The sequence below is a fragment of the Rattus norvegicus genome, chromosome 12, assembly GCF_036323735.1.
Source record: "Rattus norvegicus strain BN/NHsdMcwi chromosome 12, GRCr8, whole genome shotgun sequence".
Taxonomy (NCBI): Eukaryota; Metazoa; Chordata; class Mammalia; order Rodentia; family Muridae; genus Rattus; species Rattus norvegicus.
Window position 1 is genome coordinate 26,131,079 of NC_086030.1, and position 26,216 is coordinate 26,157,294.

Genomic DNA, 26,216 nt, shown 5'->3' on the forward strand with positions numbered 1-26,216 from the left:
CAAGGCCAGCCTAGGCTACATGAGACCTTGTCTCAAAAAAGCCAGTAAGTATCCAGACTCCATAGTGATAACCTCAAAGTTTGGATTCATTACGGCTCTAGTCATGGCAGCAGGGGAAGTGGAGAGAGCCCAGTATCATGCATCAGGAGAATTGGACTGGCCAGAGGACATTTGAGCAAGAGTCTTAGGACATTCTACTTACACCCACCTTAGAAATGCTGAATTGAAGTAAATAGCCTTTTTTTTTTTTCCTTTTTGCGACAGGGTCTGTGTAGCTTTGGCTGGCCTGGAACTTACTGTGTAGACCAGATTGGTCTCAAACTCAAATCCACTTTCTTCTGCCTCCCAAGTGTTGGGATTAAAGGCATGTTCTACCTTTGCCCTCCAAAGAGCCATGAATTTTTAAAATTTATCTGTTTACAGCTTTAATCTTATAGAAAATTTGTCAAACTGAGCTAAAGGAATATTTTTTGTTTTCAGATACTATTATGTTTTTTAAAATCCTGAGAAAAAAATAACTTAAGCATGGAAGGTTTTGTTTGTTTTTGTTTTTAGCTATAAAAGCTGTTACAGACCAACAGTGTGGATTTCAAGGCAGGAACTTCAAACAGCCAGTCACATCATGTCTACAGTCAAGAGCAGGGAGAAGTTAATGCATCTTTGCTAACTAGTGCTGAGTTCAGTTCCTCCACTCTTACACAGATCAGGACCCTTTTGCCTAAGGAATGGTGCCACTCACAGTGGGCTGGGTCTTCCCACGTCAGTTAACTTAAGACAATTTGGGAGAGGAGGGGTGGCTCGACAGCTAAGAGAGAGGTCCTGGGTTCAATTTTCAGCATCTACATGTTCACTCACAACTGTGACTCTAGTTCCAGGGAATGGGACATCTGGTGTCTGAGGCATGGCACACACACGGTGCACAGACAAACATTCAGGCAAACACTAATAACACACTGTGGTTTGAATAAGAATGACCCCCATAGGCTTATATACTTGGATGTATGGTTCTCAGTGGACTGTTTAGGAAGGATTAAGAGGTGTGGCCTTGAGAGTGGTGGTGGTGCTCACCTTTAACCCCAGCACTTGAGAGGCCGAGGCAGGTGGATCTCTGAGTTTGAGTACAGCCTGATCTATAGAGCAAGTTCCAGGACAGTCAGGGCTACACAGAAACCCTGTCTCGAAATACAAACAAAAAAGAGGTATGGCCTTGTTGGAGGCTTTAAGGTTTCAAAAACCCACAACATTCCCAACTCTGCTTTCTCTGCCTCCATCTTGTGGACGAGATGTGAGCCCTCAGCTACTGTTCCAGCACCATGCCTGCTGCCATGTTTCCCTCCATGATGGCGTGGACCAACCCTCTAAAACTGTAAGCAAGCTCCCAACTAAATACTTTTTTTTTGATAAGTTGTCTTGGTCGTGGTGTCTCTTCACAACAACAGGACAGTATCTCAGCCCACATTTTAAAAGTCAATTAAGGGGTTGGGGATTTAGCTCAGTGGTAGAGCGCTTGCCTAGCAAGTGCAAGGCCCTGGGTTCGGTCCCCAGCTCTGAAAAAAAGAAAAAGAAAAAAAAAAGTAAATTAAAAAAAAAGTTTCTCACATATGTGTGCCCATAGACAGTCCCTCATTCAAATTTCCCTAGTGATGCTAAGTTGTGTCAAGTTGACAAACTTTTGGGTTTTGTTGTTGTTCTTTAACGTGTATGTTTTACCTGAGGTGTATATGTGCACCACATGACCCGGTGCCCATGGAACCAGAAGAGGGCATTGGTCTCCTGGAACTGGAGTTACAGATGGTTGGGAGCCACCATGTGGGTGTGAGGAACAGAACTCGGGTCCTTAAGAAGAACAGCAAGTGTCCTTAACCACTGAGCCAGCTCTCCAGCCCTAACAATTAAAACAAAAACTCACAAGGAATGGCACTTCTACTTGGCAATCTGAGCCTGCCTTTGCAGGACCAGGGACTTGGCAGCTCCCCAAGGCAGCACAGAAGGAGATTGTGCAGAAACTGCTTTCCCTCCTGGCCCAAGAACCAGGCAGGCCTTTTCTCTCCTTCAGAACTTAATTTCTGTTTACTCGCCGGCGTCCTCCACTAAAGTGAGCTGTAATTACCATATATTAGCATGTATTTCCATAAAGAGAACACTCTTAGAAATCAGCCTGGAGGGAGTCCAGAGAGGCCCTTTTCAGCTTCCTCATTCCATAGAACGTAGTAAATGTTTACTAAAAGCAGAGCAAGTGTTCACCCTGGGACTCCAGAGACAGCAAGAGCCTGGGGTATGGTGGCGACCAGAGGCTGGGAGCTTCGAGGGCTTCTTGAGGGGATCTTCCACAGTGGAGTGTGGACTGGAAGGCCTTAAGAGGAAGGCCCTGGCAGTGAAGATCCAGAGGGGTGAACATCCTGACTTAGAGACAGGTGGGGCAGAGGAAATGGGGAGAGGCCAAAGACTTCCTACAGCAGGACTTCGCTCCCAGGGAGGACAAGAGCCAAGGATGATGTAAAATGGATTGTGATGTCTGGCCAGATGACTCAGTGGTTAGCAGCGACTGCTGCTCTTGCAGAGGATGGAGTTTGAATCTCAGCACCCACATCAAGCAGTTCACAGCCGCCTGTAACTCCAGCTCCCGGGGCCCCAACTCATCCTTACACACACACACACACACACACACACACACACACATCTTTAAAAGTAGCTGGAGAGATGGTTCAGTGGTTAAGAGCACTTACTATTCTTACAAAGGACATGGCTTCAATTCTCAGAGCCACATAATGGCTCACAACTATCTGCAACTCTAATTCCAGGGAATCTGAAAAGCACACATGTGTATGCATGCAAATGAAATATACACACAAAGAAAATAAAGAACAATTTTATAAAGTCTTTAAAAGCAAGAAACAACCCTGCACATACAAAGAACAACCATGGATAGGAACGACAAGGCTCTGAGAGAGGCTTCTTTGGTAGAGCGCCTGCTTACGTGAAGCCTAAGGCTCCATTCCCAGCACCAAATAAACCAGCCAAGGCAGGGCATGGCTAGCTCTTTTTTTTTTTTTTTTTTCCTTTTCTTTTTTTCAGAGCTGGCGACCAAACTCAGGGCCTTGCGCTTGCTAGGCAAGCGCTCTACCACTGAGCTAAATCCCCAACCCCCATGGCTAGCCCTTGAGAAGAGGAGGGTCAGGTTAGTCATCCTTTAAGTATACAGCAGGTTTGAGTCTAGCTTGGGTTACATGAGAGAGCCTGTCTCAAAGAAAAAAGAAAAAGCCATGCGACAGCATTGAGACACCTTCCGGTTTTGTACAGGTGGACTGCTTCGGGTGGAGGGGAATGAAATGACGACATCTCCACTAAGTGAGGTGGAGACAGGAGAGGTCAAAGGTTAACAAGATGGCTGGAAGGTCTCAACCTGGAGAAGGGTGGATCTTGGCAAGACCCCCTAGAGGATTGATAGGCCGTAAAGCAATCAAGAAAGGTCAGAGTTAGAAATATAACTCTCTTCCCCATCACTATCCAAGCCGCTTAATCCTCCACATCTTAAATTAATAGCATTGTGAGGGTGGGAGGTTAACCACCTAAGTGATCAGGGGCGGGGGCTTTGCAAAGTGATGAGGTCACTAGGGTGGGACCACCATCACGGAACTCTTGTGGCTTTATAAGGAAGAGACCATAGATAGTATAATGGGTACACACCCTCACCATATAAGGAAGGGGGGGTCCCATCATGCTGCTAAATGTATCTCAGTAAGTGGGAGCCAAATAAACTGCTTGTCTGCATAACGTAACCAACCTCAGGTGTTTTGTCCAACCGCAGAAGTCTGAGCAATGTGTCAGGATATTTGATATTAATTTTTTTTTCTTTTTTCGGAGCTGAGGACCGAACCGAGGGCCTTGCACTTGCTAGGCAAGCGCTCTACCACTGAGCTAAATCCCCAACCCCTGATATTAAATTTTTACAGTGGGCTGTGGTAGGGGAACGTACCAGGTAAGCCATGCGTGTCCATTAAGGGGACAGAGTGTGGAGCTAGTGGACTGGACACGCTGACCACACAAGTCCTGAGACCATGCTCTATGATAAGACTTGGGGTTCATGTATTGAGGGTGAGCGTGCTGTACACATTCATTATGTGTGTTCAAGAATTGGAGTTCCAGGACAGGCTAGTTGAGGTTCTAGGAAAAGAAAAAAACAGCTGAAAAGCACTCAGTGCCAAGTCTAACAAGCTGTGTTTAATTCACATGGTGCAGTGAAAGAACCAACTCCCACAAGTTGTCCTCTGACCTCCACACATGTGTTGTGGTGCACACCACCGCCCCCACTAAATAAATAAAATATAATTAAAAAATTTTTAAGTAAAGGAAATAACTTGCCAAGACTAACCAACGTCAGGCAGACAGCCCAGACAGCAATGTGGCGCCCTCAGGAGAGACCCTGCATGTGGACCTGAACCTCCTTCCTTCTGTGTAACCCCTAGTCGGTGCCCTGGGATCCTAAGGGGGTAGAGGGGTTGTGGACCCCCTCCCCACGACTGCCCGACCCTCCTTTCAACAAAACAGATACGATGGCTTCCTCCATTCCAAGGACGAAGTGAGCCAAACAGCACTAAGAGCTGCTGCCTGTGTTTGGTTAGCGAAGTGGCTCCTAGGAGGACTGGTAATTACAGTTGGCATTTCATTTTTGCCCAGGCATGCCAGATAATTGTGCTGGCTGTGGAGGAGCCTCACAGCCTGGCGCTGGAAAGTCCTACTCCAAAGCGCCAGGCCTCCTAATAACCGCAAGAAGCAAAAAAAAAAAAAAAAAACCCTGTCGAAAGAGTGTCATCCGTGATGCAATGGCTGGGGGTTTACCAAGTGTCTCCTTCCTGTTTTCATTTACTCAAACTTGAGCTCTGCAAGGTGCCTGGCAGTTGCCTTGAGAGTACGTGGCTCCCTCAGATTCAGACCCTTATGCAGGCACACGGGGAGCAGAGCAGGTCCTGGGATGGCCCACGCTGCCAAGTGGGGTCAGCACCAGGAGGGAGGAATTGCTTTCACCCGTCCCAAGTGAGTGGGTTCGGCGACTCCAGTCGAAACTGATCACAGTAGCGTCTCTACACTCCCAATTGTCAGGAAACTTGGACACGAGTAGAATTTTTCCTTCCTTTGGGTTAATGTGTCGTAGTCCAGTGCTTTGGCGACAGATGGAAAAATCCTATATGGAGCGCGCAAGCAGAAGCGTATCAGGCAAATAGGAAACACTCCGAGAGGCCGCGAGGCACCCACTGAGGCGCTGCGTGTATGCTTAGTGTATACTTCCTGCAGAGCCGTTCCTGTTTGAGTTTCTCAGTTGTAAAACCCCAGAGTTCACCAGCAGTGACGGAGGGTGGCTGCAGCAGGGGGTGGAAAGGGCGTGCCTCGCCGCAGCCTCCAAACGACCCTTCTCTGTCTCCCATGAAGTGCCCAGAGCTCAGCAGTTAGTGCATGTCCCTTGCGCTCTAGTGTAAGGCAGTGTTTGGTCCTCACGGCCTTGCTGGAACCAAGAGCCACCTGCGTGACCACAGTAGCTCTGTGCATGGTGTCGCTGCACCAGCTGGGCAAACCAGGATGTAGCCAGGCTGAGCCTTTCTTGCACGCCTCTACCCACCCTGCAACGCTCACACCCTGTCCCCACCTCTCCACGCGGCCAAGAACAGATGCTGGGCATCCCCTAGTGTCACTGGCTAGAAGCAGGGCTCTCCCACGCTCGGACCCACCCACCTGAGCCCCACAGGGGCTGATAGCACTTTGCTGAAGTGAAGACCCCCTAGATCTTGTAGGAGGGGTCGATCCCCACCCAGCTCTTCAGGTCACATGGTCTGCGGCGGGCCCCACGGATGGGTCACGTGACGGCGGCGCAGCGTTGCCTAGGCAGCGGCTGCGGGCGGAAAGAGGGAGGGGGCCGGTCCTCCGCCCTGGCCCGGCTGCCGGGCCACCCGGCCCCGACACAGACGCTAGCCACGAGCCGGAGCGGAGAACTGGAGCCAAGCGCGCTGAGGGCTAGCCAGCCAGGGTGAGTGCTCAGCGGCGGCGAGAGCGTCCATCTGCGTCTCGGGAGGGTCTGAAGGAGAACAGGAGAGGGTCCCCTTCTAGCTAAGGGGCGTGAGGAAATTGGATCAGGGACACCGGACAGGAGGAGATGGAGCTTCTTCCTGGGTAGGCATGGCATGGAGAGAAAGGGACAGGATGATAAGAGGCAGAGGGGTAGCCGGGTGACCTAAATCCCTTGACATCCTTGGTACGGTGCAGTGTCAGAAGACTTCAATCATCGGGCTGCCAGCTGATTCTCAGGTCCCTAGAGTATAGGACAAGGATGCAGGTGGCTGGTTTTGGCAGGCCGCTGCCACCTCTCAGGCGCGTGGGTGACAAGACACAGTTCCTGTGCCCCAGATATTTGGAGGAAGTTAAAACAGGCAGACTCCATAGCCTGCTGCCTGGGACAGTTTAAAACAAACCTGGCAAGAGAAAGGCTGTCTAACAGTCTCGCCGGCTTTTTTCTATCAGACCTAATCGTTCTACTGCTTATTTTTAAAAGAAGAATAATAATAATTAATAATAATAATAATAACAACAACAATAATAAAGGTTCAGTCTGCCTAGTACTCTTAGAGCTGGTGATGTCTGACACATGTGGGCTCCATCTTGTCTCGCTGCTCGCCGCTCCCCCTCCAGCCTTGGAGTTTGTAGGCCAGACACTGCTCCTCCCCATGGGGCAAGGGTTGGACCAAGATAGTTCCTCAGAGTGTAAGGAATGGATTTGCGGTGGAAATCCTACGATCCCAGTGCTCAGGAGATGATGTGAGACAATCCCAAGTTCCAAGCCAGCCTGGGCTCCACAGCAAGACCCTGCCTCAAAACAAAACCAAAAATAGAAAGGGAGTCAGTAGGGAGCTGCAGATGTAGCTCGGTTAGTAGAAAATTTACCTAGCGTGCAGGAAACCCTGGTTCAATCCCGAGCCCCATGTAAATCAGGTATGTGATCACAGCCCTCGGTGCGTCCAGAGTTCAAGGCTATGTTTGGTTACAGTTTTGGTTGGAGGCTGACCCGGTCTACATAAGGCCTTATCCAAAAGAGAAGGAAAGAGGGAAGGAGCTGGGTGGTAATGACAGCTCAGAGGTAGAGGTGGATGGATCGCTGAGTTTGGGGTCAGCCTGGTCATAGAACAAGTTCTAGGACATCCAGAGGGTGCAAAAAAAAACAAAAGTTAGGGGCTGGGGATTTAGCTCAGTGGTAGAGCGCTTACCTAGGAAGCGCAAGGCCCTGGGTTCGGTCCCCAGCTCCGAAAAAAAAAAAAAAAAAAAAAAAAAGAACCAAAAAAAAAAAAACAAAAAACAAAAAAAAAAAACAAAAGTTAAAATGAAGAAGAGGAGGAGGAGGAGGAAGAGGAGGAAGAAGAGGAGGAGGAAGAAGAGGAAGAGGAGGAGAAAAGAGCATGAATTTGAGCCTCCTGGGCTAGTACAGGGGAAGAGAGAGTGCCTGTCCGTATAAGACTTGCTGGCCTATCAGGATTCAGCTGGAGGCAGATAGCCCTCCATGCCCACCCCTAGTCACTCCCACTCCCGGGCTACCCTACCTCAGCTGCACTCTCAGACCGGAACCCAGGGGCCTTCCTCATTTGAGGTCCCCCAGGGAAACCACCTTCTTCACATTATGAATCCTTTCCTTCCTTTGATCCCCTGGAACTGGAGTCACAGACAGTTGTTTGCCATGTGGATGCTGGCAATGGAACCTGGGTCCTCTGGAAGAGCAGCCAGTGCTCTAACCACTGAGCACCGCCCCTCTCCCCCAAGCCATCTCCCTGGGTGAAAGATAGTCTATCCCCAAGAGACTTGGCAATACCTGACTTCCCGTTGCAGTCTACCATCGTGTCCCTGTGCTCTGGCACTGCTGAAGAAAGTCCAGCATAGTCCTACTGTCTGTCTGCAACTAGCCCTGTTGTCCCAGTCCAAGAGTCTTCTATCTCCTTGTCTTCAAGCAACCAAGCTCCCTGCTCGATTCTCTGGAGGATGAGAGCCTTCCTAAACATGGCTTCAACTTCCTATTTCTCAGAACCCTCTCTGTGGGCAACAGCTTGTCTCGGAGAGAGGCTCTGTTTTGGTTCTGTGTCTATGTGGGGGCGTGTGCACATGAGTACAGGTGCCTTTCGAGGCCACAAGAGGGCAGTAGACCTCCTGGAGCTTTTTAAGTTGTAAGTTGTTTAACTGGGATTCCGGAAACCTGACTCTGGTCCTTTGTAAGGGTAGTATATTATTTTACTCTCTACACCACTTCTACTGAGCAAAGGGTCTGTCTAGGACACGTTGCCTTTTCTACCCATTTCCAGATGCCCCAGTGTTAGGCTTGCTTGTGACAGGTAGTGAGCCCTTCTGTTACCACCTGACCACAGGCAGGGAGCTAACCAGAGAAGCATGTTTCTTGCTTCTATGGCTCCCCTATCGGGCATTTCTTTGAAGGTCGAGATTCTCTCTCTTGTGGGATTTTGGTTTGGTTTGGATTTTCACCTCATCCTACATGGCTTGGTCCTGGAAATCTGACTGGAGCAGCAAGGGAGTGAAGGAGGGACGGACACACAGACATGGGTACAGGAAGGCTGGGATTAGGTGGTCCATGCTCACTGTGATGGAGTAGTACGAACGATACAATAACCCAGGACCTCAGTGAGTTTATTATGTACAGTACATGGAGAGCTGCTCAGGAGGATGTCTCTGTAAGGGTGTGGCCACATCTTTGTCCCTTACCCTAGTGATGTCCCCAAAGCTGCAGAACCTGAGAAGTAGCTGGCAGCCTCAATCTCTGTCCTCTGACACTGCACCCTAGCAAGGGTGTTAAAGGGATTGAGTTTACCTGGCCACCACCTCCCTGGTTGCTTCACCCTGGAGGAGGAAACTGCAGTTGTCAGTTTGTGCACACTGCTCAATCCTATATAAACTCTCCTTGGACCAGAGAAAGCCCTTGCCATGCCTCAGAGCCTCACCTGGCGGAAGGCATTGCCAGTTCCCACGGGTCTGAGGCCTTGGCCTTTGTCAATAAAACACACTGACTCCAGGCTTGTGGCTCACCATAATTTTTTGTTTGAGTTTGGAGTTTTGCTTGCTTGTTTGCTTTTGAGACAGAATTTCCTACAGCCTAGACTGAGCTAGAGTATATAGCAGAAGATGGCTTTGAACTCCTAATCCTCCTAACTCCATCGAGTTTTACACCAAGCTGGGAATCCAACCTTTTACCTCTGAGCCACGCCCCCAGCCCCTCCCTGGGGGATTCTAGGCAGGGGCTCTACCACTGAGCCACGCCCCCAGGCCCTCACTGGGGGATTCTAGGCAGGTGCTCTGCCACTGAGCCACGCCCCCAGCCCCTCACTGGGGGATTCTAGGCAGCTGCTCTACCACTGAGCCACGCCCCCAGCCCCTCACTGGGGGATTCTAGGCAGGGGCTCTACCACTGAGCCACGCCCCCAGCCTCTCCTTTACCTTTGATGCCTAAGCATGAGAGCATCCGCTGAGGGAAGTAAAGTTGTTTTTCACAGGTTTTTTTTCTCCCTTTCTATCCTCTCTCCTATCCCCCCTCCTGCCGCCCCCGAGACTGCAGTCTTATTTTTGTGTTGTATGGGTAGGAAAGAAAAGAAAAAGTTCATTTCCAAATTGTGACATGTTCAATCATTTGGAGCTAACTTATGGGGTGATGAGAAGTATTTGTCTGAGTCTTCTCCAAGGGAGGAGACACCTTTGGCTGCAGGTGGTGACATGTGACCCCAGTCCTCAAGTTGGCATTCTTATAAACAGACCTAGAAGCCTTGTATGGTGGCTCAGGCCAGTGATGGGCAGATCATTGTGGAACTGGAACATATGGATGCTACTTAGCGAGGTTAAGGCCAGCCAGAGTTAGTGAGACCCTGTCTCTTACACATATGCACAGAAACAACCATGTCGGGCAGCGGTGGCTCACACCTCTAATCCCAGGATTCAGGAGGCAGATGCTTCCCTGATTCATGGCCAGCCTGATCTACAGAATGAGTTCCGGGACAGCTGGGGCTACACAGAAAAACAAACAAACAAAAAAGAAGCGAAGGTAATTGTTTTCAGTGGCTGTCCCCTCGAGGGACTTGACTGAACACAGAACAGTTCCTTGGGGACCCTTGTTGTTGGCGATGACAGCTGAGGTTTCTACAGCTTGCCTGAGAACAAGGAGGAAGGCAGGACAAAGGACCCTTCCGGTTGCTGTCTTCCTTTATGGTCCTCTTAGGTGTATGACATGGTGTGTCGAGGGGCACTTCCTTCACCGCTGACCCTCATAAACACCCTAGCCTCTTATGGGACCATGGACTCTATCCTAACGTTTTGTTTCTTAGTCTGTCTCTCCCTCGTTTCTTTCCCTCCGGTTTCTGTCTCTTTTAAATTGCGTTGCTTGTTTTGCTGTATGCCACAGCACGCCTGTTAGGATCAGAGGACAATTTTCAGGAGTCAGTTCTCTCTGTCCACCTTTTGGGCCCCAGGGGTGGAATACTGGTCCCTGGATTGATGGCAATCTCCTTACCTCCAAGATATGTCACTAGTGCGTGTTCTCTTCCTCTCTCCCTCCTTCTCTTCCCTCATACACACACATGCGCACACATACACACACACACACGCACATACACACACATGCTCATGCTACACACACACATGCACTTACACACACATGCTCATGCATACACACACATGCACATACACACACATGCTCATGCACACACACACATGCCATACACACACATGCTCATGCACACACACATGCTCATGCACACACTCACACACACACTCTCATGCACGCACACACACGCACATACACACACATGCTCATGCATACACACACACATGCACTTACACACACGTGGTCATGCACTCACACACACATGCTCATGCACACACACACGCTCATGCACACACACACGCTCATGCACACACTCACGCACACACACAAACACACATGCACATGCTCACACTCATCTCACGCACGCAAGTTTCACTCTGCAGCCCACACTGGCCTGAAGCTCTCACTCGTCCTGACTCAGCCTCCATGGGGCGAGAGGCAACAGGCCTTTATCACCACCTGCCTGGCTACAGTTTTCTAACAGCCTCAGGGAAGCTTTTCGTGGGGCCTGGTGGCCCTGAACACTGGAGCTATTGTCTGATGCCAAGCCAGCCACAAGGTACCTTTGCCCTTCAGGCTTGTCCTGGAGCGATTACTCAGTTGGCTCCCACCCGCAGTGCGCCACCACAGGCTACCCTGAAAGAAACCATACCAGTCTTTGCTTAGAATTAGTGAAGATTTGGGTTTAGACATCTTTTTTTCTTTTTAAGATTTATTTTTTGTTGTGTGTGGGTATATGCACATGAATGCAAGTACCACAGATGTCCGATTCCCCTGGAGCTGGGCTTATACATCGTTTGTAAACTGCCTGAGGTGGATGCCGAGAATCAGCTCAGGTCCTCAGGAATGCAGTATGTATGTTCTCTTAACCACTGAGCCATCTCTGTGGTCCCCAGCGCCTACTTAAAAAGCTGGACACGAGGACCTGCCTGTAATCCCAGCACTGCGGGGCAGAGATGGGAGTGTCCTGGGAACTTGAGAGCCTGTCTAAAAAGTAAGGTGGAGAGCATAGACACACACACACCCACATATACATATAGACACTCTCACACACACACACTCACACACACATACACAGACACTCACACTCACATACACGCAAGACACTCACACACACACAGACACTCACACTCATACACTCTCACACACACACATATACATACGCACATGTACACACACATACACAACACCATACCTCACAGCACAGCATGACCTCCAATTTTATATCCACCTGTCTCAGCTCACTCTTGATTTTCACTTTGCTAAAGGGTTTCCATTGCAGCCTGGGTGTAGTTCAGCTTATAAAGCGACTGTAGGTGGTGACTCATCACGACTCTGATTAGATTGGAGAAGCTAGTAGCTGCTGAGAAATATCCCTCACTCACGTGGAAAGCAGCTCTGGGTCTTCAGGGACCTTGTGTTCAAGAGTCCAGTAAGCAAACCTTCAATCCCACCTAGACCAGAAGCTGAGGCAGGAGGCTCAACCTGAGCAACTTACCAAAACTCTGCCTCAAAATAAAAGCTAAACAAAGGAAAAAGGGAACAGAAGGGCAGGACGGTTGGTTCAGTAGCGAGCACTGACTGCTCTGCCAGAGCATCCCATTCCATCTTCAGTACCCACATGGCAGTTCACAGCCATCTGTCCCCTTCTGGCCTCCCTTGGGCACCACATATGTACATGGCAAGCAGACACACATGCTAGCAAATGAGAGAGGGGAGGGGAGGAGATTGAGATCAGTTGAGCAGATAGTGTACCTCATGCTTTCCTAGAATCCCCCAGTGAGGGGCGGGGGGTGTGGCTCAGTGGTCAGCCCCGCCTAGAATCCCTCAGTGAGGGGCTGGGGGCGTGGCTCAGTGGTAGAGCCCCTGTCTAGAATCCCCCAGTGAGGGACTGGGGGCGTGGCTCAGTGGTAGAGCCCCTGCCTAGAATCCCCCAGTGAGGGGCTGGGGGCGTGGCTCAGTGGTAGAGCCCCTGCCTAGAATCCCCCAGTGAGGATCTGGGGGCGTGGCTCAGTGGTCAGCCCCGCCTAGAATCCCCCAGTGAGGGACTGGGGGCGTGGCTCAGTGGTAGAGCCCCTGCCTAGAATTTCCCAGTGAGGAACTGGGGGCCTGGCTCAGTGGTAGAGCATCTTCCTGGAGTTCCCCACTGACAGGCTGAGGCATAGCTTAAAGGAAGATCACTTGTCTAGAATCTGCCAAGAAGCAATGGATTCTTGGCAAGCACTGTACTGCAGAGCCCCGTTCCACCGCCAGCACCCTGGCTCTTTCTGAGTGGGTCAGTTCCCTGATCCGTGAAGACTGTCAGTCAGGGCAGTCAGTGGGTACTTTCTGTTAAACTTTGAAATCCAGTCACACAAAATAGGTCCCATCATGAGTCAAATTTACAGAGCAACTGCGTGGCCATGGTGGTGCCTGGTATTGCATACCTGACCCTCCTCTGCCGAGAGCTCTGTGTTCTGTCTTGCAAGGCTGCCTTAGTGACCAGAGCTCCATACCCAAGCTACTTTTGAGCCCTTGCCTCTGCCATTGGACTTGGAAGCCAAGCATAATGGCGCAGGCCTGTAATTCCAGCACTCAAGACGCCAAGACGCTGAGGTAGGGTCATGAGTTTGAGGCCAGCCTAGCCTAGAGCAAGCTATTATCTCAAAACAGAACACAAGGCTGGGGAGATGAGTCAGTCATAAAGCGCCTGCTGTGTACGCGTGAAGGCCTGAGTCCAGGTCCCGGCATCAGGCATTCTGCACCTGTAATGCCCGTGCTCAGGAGGCAGAGGCAGGAGGACACCTGGGACTGCACAGATGGCCAGGTTAGCCAAGTTGGCAGAGTCCAGATTCAATGGACTTTCTCAATTATCAATTGGAGTCTGACGGAAGAAGACACACAGTGTCAGCCTCTGGCTTTTGTCTGCACAGGTACCAAACACGTTCACTCGTACACATAAAATGCAGCACACAAGCACACACATGCGCATGCTTCTAAGATTTCTATTTAACAAACAGAACAACACAGATGCTAGCGATGTAGCTTGGTTAGAAGGTGTCCACCTAGCGTACTACAGGCCTCGGGTTTCATGCTTGACCCTACCAAGCCCAAACCAGGGTGATGGTGCCCAGGCCTTTGTTCTCAGCCACTGAGGTGGTGGCAGCCGAGGGATCCTGTCATCATTGCCTCAGACCGATAGGTTCCTGGCCTACCTGGGCTCCACGAAACTGTGTCTCCAAACAGTAACAGGGGAATTTAGATTTTGGTTCTTTCTAGGGCTGGCAAGATGGCTTGGCAAGTAAAGGGGCTTGCTGCCAATTGTGAGAAGCTGAGTTTGATCTCAGGGAGCCACATGGAGGAAGGAGAAAGCCGACCCCTGCAGATTGTCCTCTCATACCCACTGCTACTGTGTCAGGGTGTGTGTGTGTGTGTGTCTGTGTGTGTGTGTGTCTGTGTGTCTGTGTGTCTGTGTGTGTCTGTGTGTCTGTGTGTGTCTGTGTGTCTGTGTGTGGTGTGTGTGTGTGTGTGCATGCTTACTCTCAACACACTCACAAATTAAAATAGACAAGAAAAGCATCTGGAGGGTTCAGGGCTCAGAGCTCTTCCCGACTTGCTGAAGACCCTTCATTCCCAGCGCCCACACGGTGTCTCACAGCCACTTGTAATTCCAGTCCCAGGGCGTCGTCTTGCACCAGTGACACATGCACACCTACGTACTTGCAGAGAAAGCACTCATGCATGTAGAATAGAGCAAATACATCTTTTTGTTTCGTTGTTTTCGTTTTCAAGACAGGGTCTCTGTAGGTAGCCTTGGCTGTCTTGGAGCTCACGCTGTAGACCAGGCTGTCCTCGAATTCAGAAATCCGCCTGCTTCTGACTCCTGAGTGCAAGGATTAAAGGTGTGCACCACCACCACCAGGCTTTTAAAAAGGTAGACAAAACCGGAACCAAAGCATGGGGCTGCTGAGGTGTCCTCGGTGTTACAGATGTTTGCCGAGCAGTCACAGGGAATTGAGTTCAGGTCCCAGCAGCCACCTAACAAGTCGGGCTTCCTACCCGTGTCTGTAACTGCAGCTTTGAGCAGGGCAGACCCAGAAGAACACTGGAGGCGGGGCACTGACTGGATCCCAGCTTGGTGGAGCGGAGCGAGCCCTTGCTTGAAAAAAAGACCCTGGAAGGAGTAGGCAGCGTAGACAAGGATACCCTATGCCCTCTTCTGACCCCTATATGTGTGCAGGCTCATGTGCACATGTGCATATATACTCACACAGGCATGCACACGTACCATCACACACACACATAAAGAAACGCAATGTATCTTAAGACACAGAACTACAAAAGGCCGCAGACTCTGGTTTTTGCACAAGGACCGTCTAAGGTGCTCCAGAATATCACGTTCCTTCTTCCTCCAGCCTGGTCCCCACCATGAGTGCCGAGCTCAATGTGCCCATGGACCCCTCTGCCCCCGCCTGCCCTGAACCCGGCCACAAGGGCATGGATTACCGAGACTGGGTCCGACGCAGCTACCTGGAACTGGTCACATCCAACCACCACTCGGTGCAGGCCCTGTCCTGGAGGAAGCTGTACCTGAGCAGGGCCAAGCTGAAGGCCTCCAGCCGGACCTCTGCCCTCCTGTCCGGCTTCGCCATGGTGAGTGCGGGGACTGGGGAGGGGGACAGGGCAAGAGTAGCCCCAGCAAATGTGTTTCCTGAGGTCTTGCAGGGCTCCAGGACACTTCCTCTCCAGGTCACGACTATAAACCCAGGGCTCAAAAGAAGCCGGATTCAGCTCAGCCAATAAGGTGCTTGCCACACAAACGTCAGGACCTGAGTTCACTCGCCAGACCCACAGTAAGGAGAGGTCTGAGGATGGAAGCTCGTGAAAATGAGACCTCTGCAAGATGTGTGCACCTGCACTCGTACTGACGTGACACACCCAGGTGCACACACACACACATACACACACTCACACACACACTCACACACATACTCACACACACTCACCCACACACACTCACACACACACTCACACAACACACACACTCTCACCCACACACACACTCACACAACACACACACACTCTCACCCACACACACACATACACACTCATACACACACATACACACACATACAACACACACACTCACCCACCCACACCCACACACTCACACAACACACACACATACACACATACATGCACACACACTCACACACTCTCATCCAAACACACTCTCACCCACACACACACTCACACAACATACTCACACATACACACATGCACACACTCACACACATGCACACACATACACACACTCACACACACTCACACATACATACACTCACACACATGCAAACACTCACACACATACATACATTCACACACACACACTCTCACCCACACACACTCTCACACACACACACACACACTCATACAACACACACATACACATACTCTCACCCACACACACACTCACCCACACACACACACACTCACACAACACACACTCTCACCCACACACACACTCACCCACACACACACACACTCACACAACACACACTCTCACCCACACACACACACTCACACAACACACTCACACATACACACACATACTCACATGCACACACACTCACACACTCTCACCCCTACACACACGCTCATACAACACACTCACACATACATACATGCACACACACTCACACACTCTCATCCAAACACACTCTCACCCACACACACACACTCACACAACATACTCACACATACACACATGCACACACTCACACACACACTCACACACATGCACACACATACACACACTCACACACACTCACACATACATACACTCACACACATGCAAACACTCACACACATACATACATTCACACACACTCACACACACGCAAACACACACACACACTCACACACACACACAGTTAATTTTTAAATAGTAAAGAGCTGGAGGGATTCCTCAGCAGTTACAGTGTTTGTAAGCCTGAGGACCAGGGTTCAGATCCCAGAGACCCACGCAAGTGCAGATGAGCGGGAGTGGCTGTTAGGAACTCAGCCTTAAAGGGCAGACACAGAAAAGATCCTCAGAGCAAACTGGCTCCCAGGAATGCCAGACATATTGGTGAGCTCCAAGTTTGCTTGAGAGACCCCGCCTCAATGAAAAATTTGGAAGAGCGATGGAGGATGATTCCAGATATCAGCCTCATGCCTCCTCATGCATGTGCACCCACATACATAGACATGTACAAACACACATACAAGCACACACACCCATGTTCACCACACACACAAATGAGGGGTGGGGGTGGATAGCACCCAAGAGCAAATCCTGAGGTCCATCTCTGGCCTGCACATGAACGTGGACAGGGACAAATTTGTGCACACTCATACATGAACACACACACACACCAAAAACACCAACATAAATAAAATAACCAACGTTCAAGAGGGAGAGACAGACAAATTTCTCTAAATTCAAAGCTAACCTGGTATATATGTCCTGTCTCAAAAATAAAACAGCTTCAGGGAGCAGGGTTTACTGGAAGAGGCAGCATTTTGTGTTGTTTTTCTTCTGTCCCATCTCTGGCCTCACCCACGAGTTTGGGAATCCGAGGAACTCGAGCGGGAACTCGGGGATCTGTGGCAAGTGGCCAGACCAGCTGTGGCTGGAGATGCTGGCCAAGTGTGGCTGTCGCCTGCGCTTCTAGCCTGACTCCTGGCTGCTGCCAGTCTCTTAGTCACCCTGGGACAAGAGTCAGTCCTCTCTGCCCATGGACTTCAGAGTTCCTGCCCCACACCCCATAGGAAATCGGTCCAGGGGACAAGCCGTGAGGGTCCCACTGCTCAGTGGGGTGCCACTGGGTAGGGAGTGATTTACTTCAAGTCAAATAATTGTTTTTTTGTTTTGGCTTGGTTTTTATCTCCAGGCCACAGCCTCCATTATCAAACAAACAGCTGATGTGGCAGAAGCAAGCCAATTCTGTGAGAGTTAGACCCTCCACAGGGAGGACCAGGCTACCTACCTCTGAGCAGCACTTGAGTTTTTTTTGTTTCGTTTCCTTTATTTGTTACTAGAGATTGAACTAGGGGTCTTTGTATTTTCTATTTCCTTTCTTTTTTTGTTCTATGGGACCTTTTTCATCTTGATTTTCCCCTTTGTCCATTTGTGGTGTGTGTGTGTGTGTATGTGTGCGTGCATGCGTGTGTAGCATGTATACACGTGTGTGCACGTGCTCAGATTGCACATTATGTATGAACACGTGCATACAGAGGCCCAAGACTGAAGTTGAGAATCATGCCACTGTTCTCCCATCCTATTTATTGAGGCAGAGTCTCTTTTTTTTTCGCTTTTCTCTCTTTGGGTGTTCTGCCTGCGTGTGTGTCTCTGTGCCACGCGAGCACCTGGTTCTCGGGAAGGGTGGAATAGGGCTTCAGATCCTCGGAGTTAGAGTTGTAGGCAGTTGTGAGCCACCATGTGAGTGCTGGGAATTGAACCTGGGTCCTTTGGAAGAGTAGACGCTGCTTTTAACCACAGAGCATATTATCTCTACAGCCCCCAGAGACAGGGTCTCTCAATCAAACCCAGAGTCCATCGATACAGTCAGTCTTCCTTTTTTTTTTTTTTTTTTTTCCGGGGCTGGGGATCGAACCCAGGACCTTGCGCTTCCAGGCAAGCGCTCTACCACTGAGCCAAATCCCCAACCCCACAGTCAGTCTTCCTAACCAGCTGACTCTGCAGATCCTGTTTCCCCTTCCAGGGAATTGTATGTGGCCTACCACACCCACCTAGCACTTACATGGGTTCTGGGAATCCAAACGCTAGTCCTCAGGCTTCCTGTGCAATCATTTTAACCCCTAAGGAATCTCTCCGGCTCTAGGACCTTTTAAAAAATACTTGTGTGTCTGTGTGTAAATATTCACATACGTGTGTGCCGGTATGCACACATGCATATGCACCAGGAGCCCAGACACGGGCTAGGAGGAGGGTCTTAAAGCCCACTGTGACACAAGTGCCCCAACAAGGCTACACCCACTCCAACAAGGCCACACTTGCTCATAGTGGCACTCCCTGGGTCAAGCCTATTCAAACTACCAGAAGCGTGCTTGGCTGTTGCCGGACCCCCAGCCATGTCCCTAGTATATATCATTTTCCCCAATGGCTTTATCATGCTAAGCTTGTATCTCAGTCAGTAGAATGCTTGCCTACCCTACAAGAGTCCCAGTACTGCATAACCCAGGCAGAGAGGTGCACACGTGCACCCCCAGCACGTGGAAGGTGGAGGCAGGAGGATCAGAAACTCAAAGTCACCTCAGCTACACAATGAATTTAGTGCTCGCCTGGCCTACCAATCAGACCATGCTTCAGGAAAGACAGGAAAAAAAGCAATTGCCAGGTGCAGGGTCAGTGTGCAATGCACAGTCTCAGAATCACGAGCCTCCTGCCTAATTGTTGCAATTAAAAAGTCTACATCACCATGCCTGGCTTCAGAGCTCATTTAACCTCCGCCCCCCACCCCCAGGGCCTGCGGGGGAAGGTTACATACAGTTCATGTAGAGCATAGGGTCCAAAGGTGGCTTTGGTCTCTGACAGAACCTGGGACCCTTGGCGAAAGAGGCAGGTCAGACATCCAATACCAGCTATCACCACCACCAAGCTGGGAATCGGGCCCACTCTCTCCTGATGCTCTGTGAATCGGTTTGTGAGACTGGAGTTCAAAGATTGACAAAATGTCCACAGACTCCTCTGATGGCCAGTGACTTCAAGGGACAGAGAACTGTCACAGTCAGAAAGATACAGGGGGCTGGCAGTGGGGATGGGGCTCTGCGGTCGAATGCCACTCAGCAGGCACAAGATGTGATGTCACATGCCTGTCAGCCCAGCTCTAGGGGCTGCAGCAGAAGGGTTGAGAGTTCAAGGCCCTGACTGTCTTGGAATTCTGTGAGGACCAGGCTGACCTTGAACTCACAGACCTGTCTGCCTCTGAATCTTGAGTGCTGGATTAAAGGCGTGCGCCACTTGAATGGACTTTCAAGCTCAATTTGAAGGAGCATGTATGAGACTTACTTCCTTTCCTTGTTTTTGAATTTTCAGACAGTCTCACCAGGTAGACAGGTTGTCCTTGAACACACTGTAGACCAGGCTGACTTCCAGCTTAGAGATTCTCCTGATCTGGCTTCCTGGTGTTTGGATTAAAGGCGGGCACTACTACACTCAGCTTCTTTTCTCCCTCACACGTGTGTGTGTGTGTGTGTGTGTGTGTGTGTGTGTGTGTGTCTGTCTGTCTGTCTGTCTCTCTGTCTCTCTGTCTCTCTGTATTTGTCTATGTATGTGTGTCTGTGTGTCTGTCTGTATGAGTCTATGTGCCTGTGTCTGTCTGAGTGTATCTCTGTGTGTCTGTGTGTCTGTCTGTGTGTCTCTATGTGTCTGTGTCTGTGTCTGAGTGTATCTCTGTGTGCCTGTGTGTCTGTCTGTGTGTCTGTGTCTATGTGTCTGAGTGTATCTCTGTGTGCCTGTGTCTCTGCCTGTGTGTCTGTGTGTCTGTATATGTTTGGGTGTGTCTGTGCGTCTGCCTGTGTGTGTGTCTGTATGTGTTTGAATCTGTCTGTGTGTCTGTGTCTATGTGTTTGTGTGCCTGCTTGTGTGTGTGTGCGTGTGTGTATCTGTGTGTGTGTGTGTGTGTGTGTGTGTGTGTGTGTGTGTGGTGCTGATGATGGAGCCCAGGGCCCATGTATGTCTGTCAGGCAAGCTCTGTACGTCTGAGCTGCACCCCCGGCTTGGTCCCTTTCTCTGTGAGATGCGCGGAGCTCACTCCCATCTGCAGCTGTCGTTTTTGGATCCAGGCCTCGAGACCATTTGGCTCTTCCAACTTTGGAAGACTTTATAGTGTCTCACCCAAACGAAAGCTTATACCACTTGTGAGGTTTCCAGGCAGGTTCTGCGAATGATCAGACAGGGAGTGTGCATTCTGGAGACAGGGAGGGGAAGGTCTGGACATCATGGCAGCCTGCAGTGCGTAGACAGGCATGGAGGGAGGCCAAGGTCGTACAGGTGACCGGGATTCCGTTGTGACCTTAGGCTGGCCGTGGCAGCCATGCTTTTGGTAATGATTCATTTCCCACTGTGTTCATGCAGTTCCTTTAGTACTGGCAGATGCTTCCGGAACCATAGGAAGAGACCTTTAAGAAACATCCTGGTACCCTTTGCATCGCTTCTGGAAGTTTCCTCTAGTATATGAAAATGCCCAGGGGAAGTGGCAGGAAGCAACCTGAATATTCACAGTAGAGGCAAGAGCAGAGTCAGGGCTAGCAGACAAAGATGCTCACTGCCAAGTGCGATGTCCTGGCTTCAGTCCTGGAACCCACACTGTAGAAGGAAGAGAAGCTGCTCCTGCAGGTTTTCCTCCACATGCATAGGTGCACGTGCGCGCACACTCGCTCGCACGCACACACACACGCACGCACAAATAAATAAAATAAAAACTTTTTGAAAGAGGAAAGAAGGGGTTGGGGATTTAGCTCAGTGGTAGAGCGCTTGCCTAGCGAGCGCAAGGCCCTGGGTTCGGTCCCCAGCTCCGAAGAAAAGAAAAGAAAAAAAAAAAAAAAAGAGGAAAGAAAAGTCATGAAGTGGAGCTGTGAACCAAGTGGGTTTTTCTCTCTACCGCCATTAAATCAGGCCCCCACTCAGACTTCGGGGCAGCTGGGAGACTTTGGTGGCCAAGGTTGAGGCCACATCAGGCAAGGATGAAGACAGGTGAGAGACAGGCACTTTCTTTTTTTTTTTTTTTTTTTTTTTTGACAGGCACTTTCGTACACCAGCCTCTTCTGTCAGTGTCCCCCAGTGGATGTGCTGAGCAATTTCCCAGTCCAGCAGCAAGCGCTGGTGCCCAACCTTCAGCTCGTCATGTTCCTCCTCCTGATCTACAGTCCACTCATAGGTCTCCACATAAATATGGAGAAGCATGGTTCCTGGGTGGCCTTCCTCTGAAAACAGACACAAACTGCATGCTGCAGGCCCTGTATCCTCCCTTTCCTTATTTATTTACTTATTTATTTTTGAGGTGTTGGAAATCCATAGACATGCTAGGCAAAACATATGTCTCTGGGGTTGGGGATTTAGCTCAGTGGTAGAGAGCGCTTGCCTAGGAAGCGCAAGGCCCTGGGTTCAGTCCCCAGCTCCGAAAAAAAGAATCAAAAAAAAAAAAAAAAACCATATGTCTCTGGGGGAGTTTAGGCAGGGGCTCTACCACTGAGCCACACCCCCAGCCCCTCACTGGGGGATTCTAGGCAGGTGCTCTACCACTGAGCCACGCCCACAGCCCCTCACTGGGGGATTCTAGGCAGGGGCTCTACCACTGAGCCACGCCCCCAGCCCCTCCCTGGGGGATTCTAGGCAGGTGCTCTACCACTGAGCCACGCCCCCAGCCCCTCACTGGGGAATTCTAGGCAGGGACTCTACCACCAAACCACATTCCAGCCTTCCTGCCTTTTAATGATTTTTGTTTCCTTAGAGTCCTCTCTTAAAAAAAAAAAAAGAGAAACACCCAAAACAAACATAACAACAAAAACCAGTAGAATCCCATGGGGGAGGGCTGGGGGCGTGGCTCAGCAGCGAAACCCTTACCTAGAATGTCTAGCCCACCCTGCTATACCCAACTGATGGCCATGGTGGGATGCATCCCTGCCTGCCTGACCCAACTACTGCTGTGCCCACAGGTGGCCATGGTGGAGGTGCAGCTGGAGACCAAGTACCAGTACCCTCAGCCCCTGCTCATCGCCTTCAGCGCCTGCACCACGGTGCTGGTAGCCGTGCACCTATTTGCCCTGCTCATCAGCACATGCATCCTGCCCAACGTGGAAGCCGTGAGCAACATCCACAACCTCAACTCCATCAGCGAGTCGCCGCACGAGCGCATGCACCCGTACATCGAGCTTGCCTGGGGCTTCTCTACCGTTCTGGGCATCCTGCTTTTCCTGGCTGAGGTGGTCCTGCTCTGCTGGATCAAGTTCCTCCCAGTGGATGCCAAGGATCAGCCAGGCTCGCATAGCCACACGGGCTGGCAGGCCGCTCTGGTGTCCACCATCATCATGGTACCTGTGGGTCTCATCTTCGTGGTCTTTACTATCCACTTCTACCGCTCCCTGGTGCGACATAAGACAGAGCGCCACAACCGTGAGATCGAGGAACTGCACAAGCTCAAGGTGCAGCTGGATGGGCACGAGAGAAGCCTACAGGTGGTGTGAGGGACGGAGGCCTTTGTGGTTTGATACCAGCCTGCACCGGAGAGCAACCCTCAGGCCACCACGCAGCCGGTAGGAGTAGCCAAGGGGGCTGCATGAGATCCGCCACGCATCACAAGAGCCACAGTGGGGATTGCTACACAGACTGCCCAGATGCTGCTCCAATAACTCCATACTCCTGTCCTCGCATGAATCAGGGTCCGAAAGGAGTGAGAACAGCATCCATTTCATCATGGAGGCCAGAAGAAAAAACACAACCACGTGGCCCTGGGGACTTCCTGGTCCAAACAGATCAGAGAGCACTGGAGATCTCAGACATCTGGACCTTGTGATTGGCAGGGTAGGACGGCGAATTCCCAAAGCCTGCTGTGAGGCTGGGCTCCAGTGGGATATCGCAGTGCTAGGGAGGTGGAGGAGGGTAGACCAGATGTTCTCTGCTACATGGTGAGTTTGAGGCTACCTGAAACAGTCAGACACATGCACATGCATGCACAAGAGCAGACACAAACGTACATATGCACACACTCACACACACACACACACACACACACACACACAGAATAGGCTGCTTGAGAGTGCAGAGGTGGGCCCAGGGCTAGCACAGGACAGCATGGGTTGTGATAAGAGACAGGGATGTGGGGGTTGGGGATTTAGCTCAGTGGTAGAGCGCTTGCCTAGCAAGCGCAAGGCCCTGGGTTCGGTCCCCAGCTCCAGAAAAAAAAAAAAAAAAGAGAGAGACAGGGATGTGTTAACTGATCTGTAGCTCAGGTTGGTTCCTTCCTCCCAACTCTGGAGAGGGTCACAGGGTGTTCAGGATCCTGGGGCACACAGCAGCTCAACACGGGTGACGGATACTGTTATTGGATCTGGGTTGCCTGGTCCTAGAGAGATGGTGCAGTGTGGGAGGCCTGGCATGATTGAGGAGAAATGTTCTAGAACCCCCCACCACAGGCTTGACGGAGGTCAGAGATGGACACACACACACACACACACACACACACACACACACACACCATGAAGCAGACTCTCCCACACAGAGGTGTCCATCTCTTAGCTACAGACCTGAGCCAGCCACCCTTCCCCCCACCTAGACTGTGCCAACACAGGCAGGGGCACCATCTCAGAGGCCAGCCAGCTCAGCTCCCTTCTGTCTGTAGCCCCCAGATGTTGAGAGGATAAACTGTGGAGACTTCCTGTTTTTGCAAAGTGGTTAGGCCTGTGGCTAGCCCTGTGGTTAGGCCTATGGGCGTGGCAGGGAACAGCCCCAGCCTAATGTAGGCAGGCCATGGGCAGAGAAGGGGAGACCTCAACACCCCATTGCTGGGCTCTCCATGCAGGGCCCTGCCCCATGCTTACACAGCTGTGCATGAGTTTGGCATTGTCACTACGGGCATCTGGCCCAGCTGGTGTTGTCATGCATACCCTGCGGTACAGCAGCAGCTTGCGTGGGAGCCAACGCTCCCCCATTTCTGCAGCATTACCTAGGGGGGGCTGTGGTCTCTTACTCTGTATATAAATGGCCGCTGGGCTCCCATGAGCGCCATTTCCATTTCTTACAACAGCTTTTCTCTGGAGTCTGGATTTGGTGCCCATGGGATCCTGGAGGGCCCCACCACCATCCCGAGGTCTCTGGAAATGGGACATACTGCCAAGCCTAAACTTAACATGAAGAGGGCCCTGGGGAGCCTTGTGGAGATCTTCCTTGTAAGCTGTGACATCAGTGGAGAACTGGGACATGGTGTCTTGTGACTCCAGGGAAAACCCTCAGCCCCTGCAGACATCTGTCTGAGACCCCTTGTATATCAGATTTCTGTTTTCCTGGGGTCTTTTGGGAAGCCCAGCCTAGTTTGGTTTGTTTGTTTGGCAGAAGAATGCTAGAATCCTGGGTGGATGAGATGGCTTCAGTGGGTAAAGGCACTTGCCACCAAGCCTGGAGACCTGAGCTCCGCCCCCATCCTCTGACCCACACCCAAGTAAATATAATGAGAAAAAGAATTGATTATCAGAATCACCATAAGATGGTGTGCAGGCAGGGGGAAGGGAAGGTGACCTTTTGGAGTGAGCCGCTTCCCACTCGGGCACGCCCTGAAACGGCACTCATAAATCAAACATGGCCGGGTGTGTCTGTCATCTAAGCATTCAGGAGGCAGGAGGATCTAGAGTCCAAGTTCACAATGAGTTCTAGCTTGGGCTGGACAGATTTTGTATCAAAAAAAAAGGGGGGCTGCAGATGGCCCCAGTAGTTAGGAATGCTTGCTGCTCTTGCAGAGGGCCAGAGTTCATCTCCCAGCACCTACATAGGGCAGCTTACGACTGCCTGTAAGTCAAGTCCTAGAGGATCCAACACCCTCTTCTGGCCTCTGCAGGCACCCACACAGATGTGCATGTACATATACGACATAAAAAGGGGATTCTTGTTGGGCGTTGGGTCCATTCCTTCTGCCTATTTTCTGAGGCCATTTGGTCCGGCACTTGGTGCAGTGTGTGACTCCCATTATCCCGTTAGTCTTCCTAGTGCCAAGCATGGGACAACCATCTGTGCATGAACATCTGCCCATGTGGTGACTCACAGGCAGGAGTCACAGGGCCACCCCACAGCGCTGTCAGGAGTTGAAGGATAAGCCCTTACCGTGAACAGTGGCAGAAGCCAGTAGGCTCAAGGCTGGAAGTTTGGTTTCTGGAGGCATAACCTGATTTTGAATCCTGTTCTAACTGCGGCCACGTGGCTAGAACTACTGTGGGCCCCCTGGGGCCGGCACAGGCTTGCCCTAATTTCATCTATCCAAGATTCAGCCCTTCCTGGTGCTCAAGGGACCAGTGTCCTCAGACACACCAAGGCCCTTCCCAACATGGCCTCCTTGTACCCTTGGCCACAAAGTCTCCAAATTCAAGTGTTTCAACTTAAGAAACTGCAAAGGCAGACCATGATTGGTGTCTTGGTGTCTTTTGGGAAAGTCTACAGAAAATAAACTACAGGAGCGCAGAGGACTCAAGATTGTGCCACTATTTATTTCCGCAGTAAATAATTCCTTTCCTGTGTGTGGATTTTTTTTTTTTTTTAGCAGTTGCCCTGGGTTGAGCTGAATAAACTAATACAGCTTTTAAAACCTCTGTGCTCTTGAGAAGTGTGTACCATGGTTCAGGGGGGTCCATCCCAGTGCCTGCCACACTGCTGATCCCCAATCCTAGCATGGGGACTCTATCTGAAGCCTTTTACTGCTAGTCACTGCTCCACAGGGCCCGTCCAGGATGGAAAGCAGGCTTTTGGGACCCAAATGAGGTTCCTGTCAACTGGACCCCGGGAGAGCCTTCCTTTTGGCAACAGTGCCTCTTCCTGGCCTCCTTTCTGAAGGGGAGGGAG

The 26,216-nt window shown here is 50.8% G+C and overlaps 1 protein-coding gene and 1 long non-coding RNA gene across 4 annotated transcripts; one reads left to right on the top strand and one right to left on the bottom strand.

Moving 5' to 3' along the window:
- Nucleotides 1–4,199: 4,199 nt before the first annotated feature.
- Nucleotides 4,200–9,247, bottom strand: LOC134481277 (uncharacterized). The gene is made up of 2 exons (XR_010056738.1): nt 7,847–9,247; nt 4,200–6,852 (listed from the first exon to the last, which is right to left on the bottom strand). It is a non-coding gene; the product is annotated as an uncharacterized LOC134481277 (long non-coding RNA).
- Nucleotides 5,844–25,963, top strand: Orai2 (ORAI calcium release-activated calcium modulator 2). Of its 3 annotated transcripts, none has more exons than NM_001170403.1 (3): nt 5,844–6,019; nt 15,025–15,262; nt 22,331–25,963. In NM_001170403.1, exons 1-3 carry the CDS (start codon nt 5,844–5,846, stop codon nt 22,856–22,858), a joined length of 942 nt encoding a protein of 313 aa, NP_001163874.1. In that variant the 3' UTR covers nt 22,859–25,963. The 3 variants fall into 3 exon arrangements, with proteins under 3 accessions (NP_001163874.1, XP_017453845.1, XP_038945455.1); XM_039089527.2 differs by lacking the exon at nt 5,844–6,019 and adding an exon at nt 21,417–21,552 and having other exon boundaries at nt 15,124–15,262; nt 22,331–25,962; XM_017598356.2 differs by lacking the exon at nt 15,025–15,262 and having other exon boundaries at nt 5,884–6,019; nt 22,331–25,962.
- The last annotated feature ends 253 nt before the right edge of the window (nt 25,964–26,216 follow it).

Coding starts and splice junctions, on each gene's coding strand:
- Orai2 (NM_001170403.1), top strand. CDS start 5,844: ATGGGTCACGTGACGGCGGCGCAGCGTTGCCTAGGCAGCGGCTGCGGG. Junction 6,020..15,024: donor CTGAGGGCTAGCCAGCCAGG/GTGAGTGCTCAG, acceptor TTCTTCCTCCAG/CCTGGTCCCCACCATGAGTG. Junction 15,263..22,330: donor TCCTGTCCGGCTTCGCCATG/GTGAGTGCGGGG, acceptor CTGTGCCCACAG/GTGGCCATGGTGGAGGTGCA.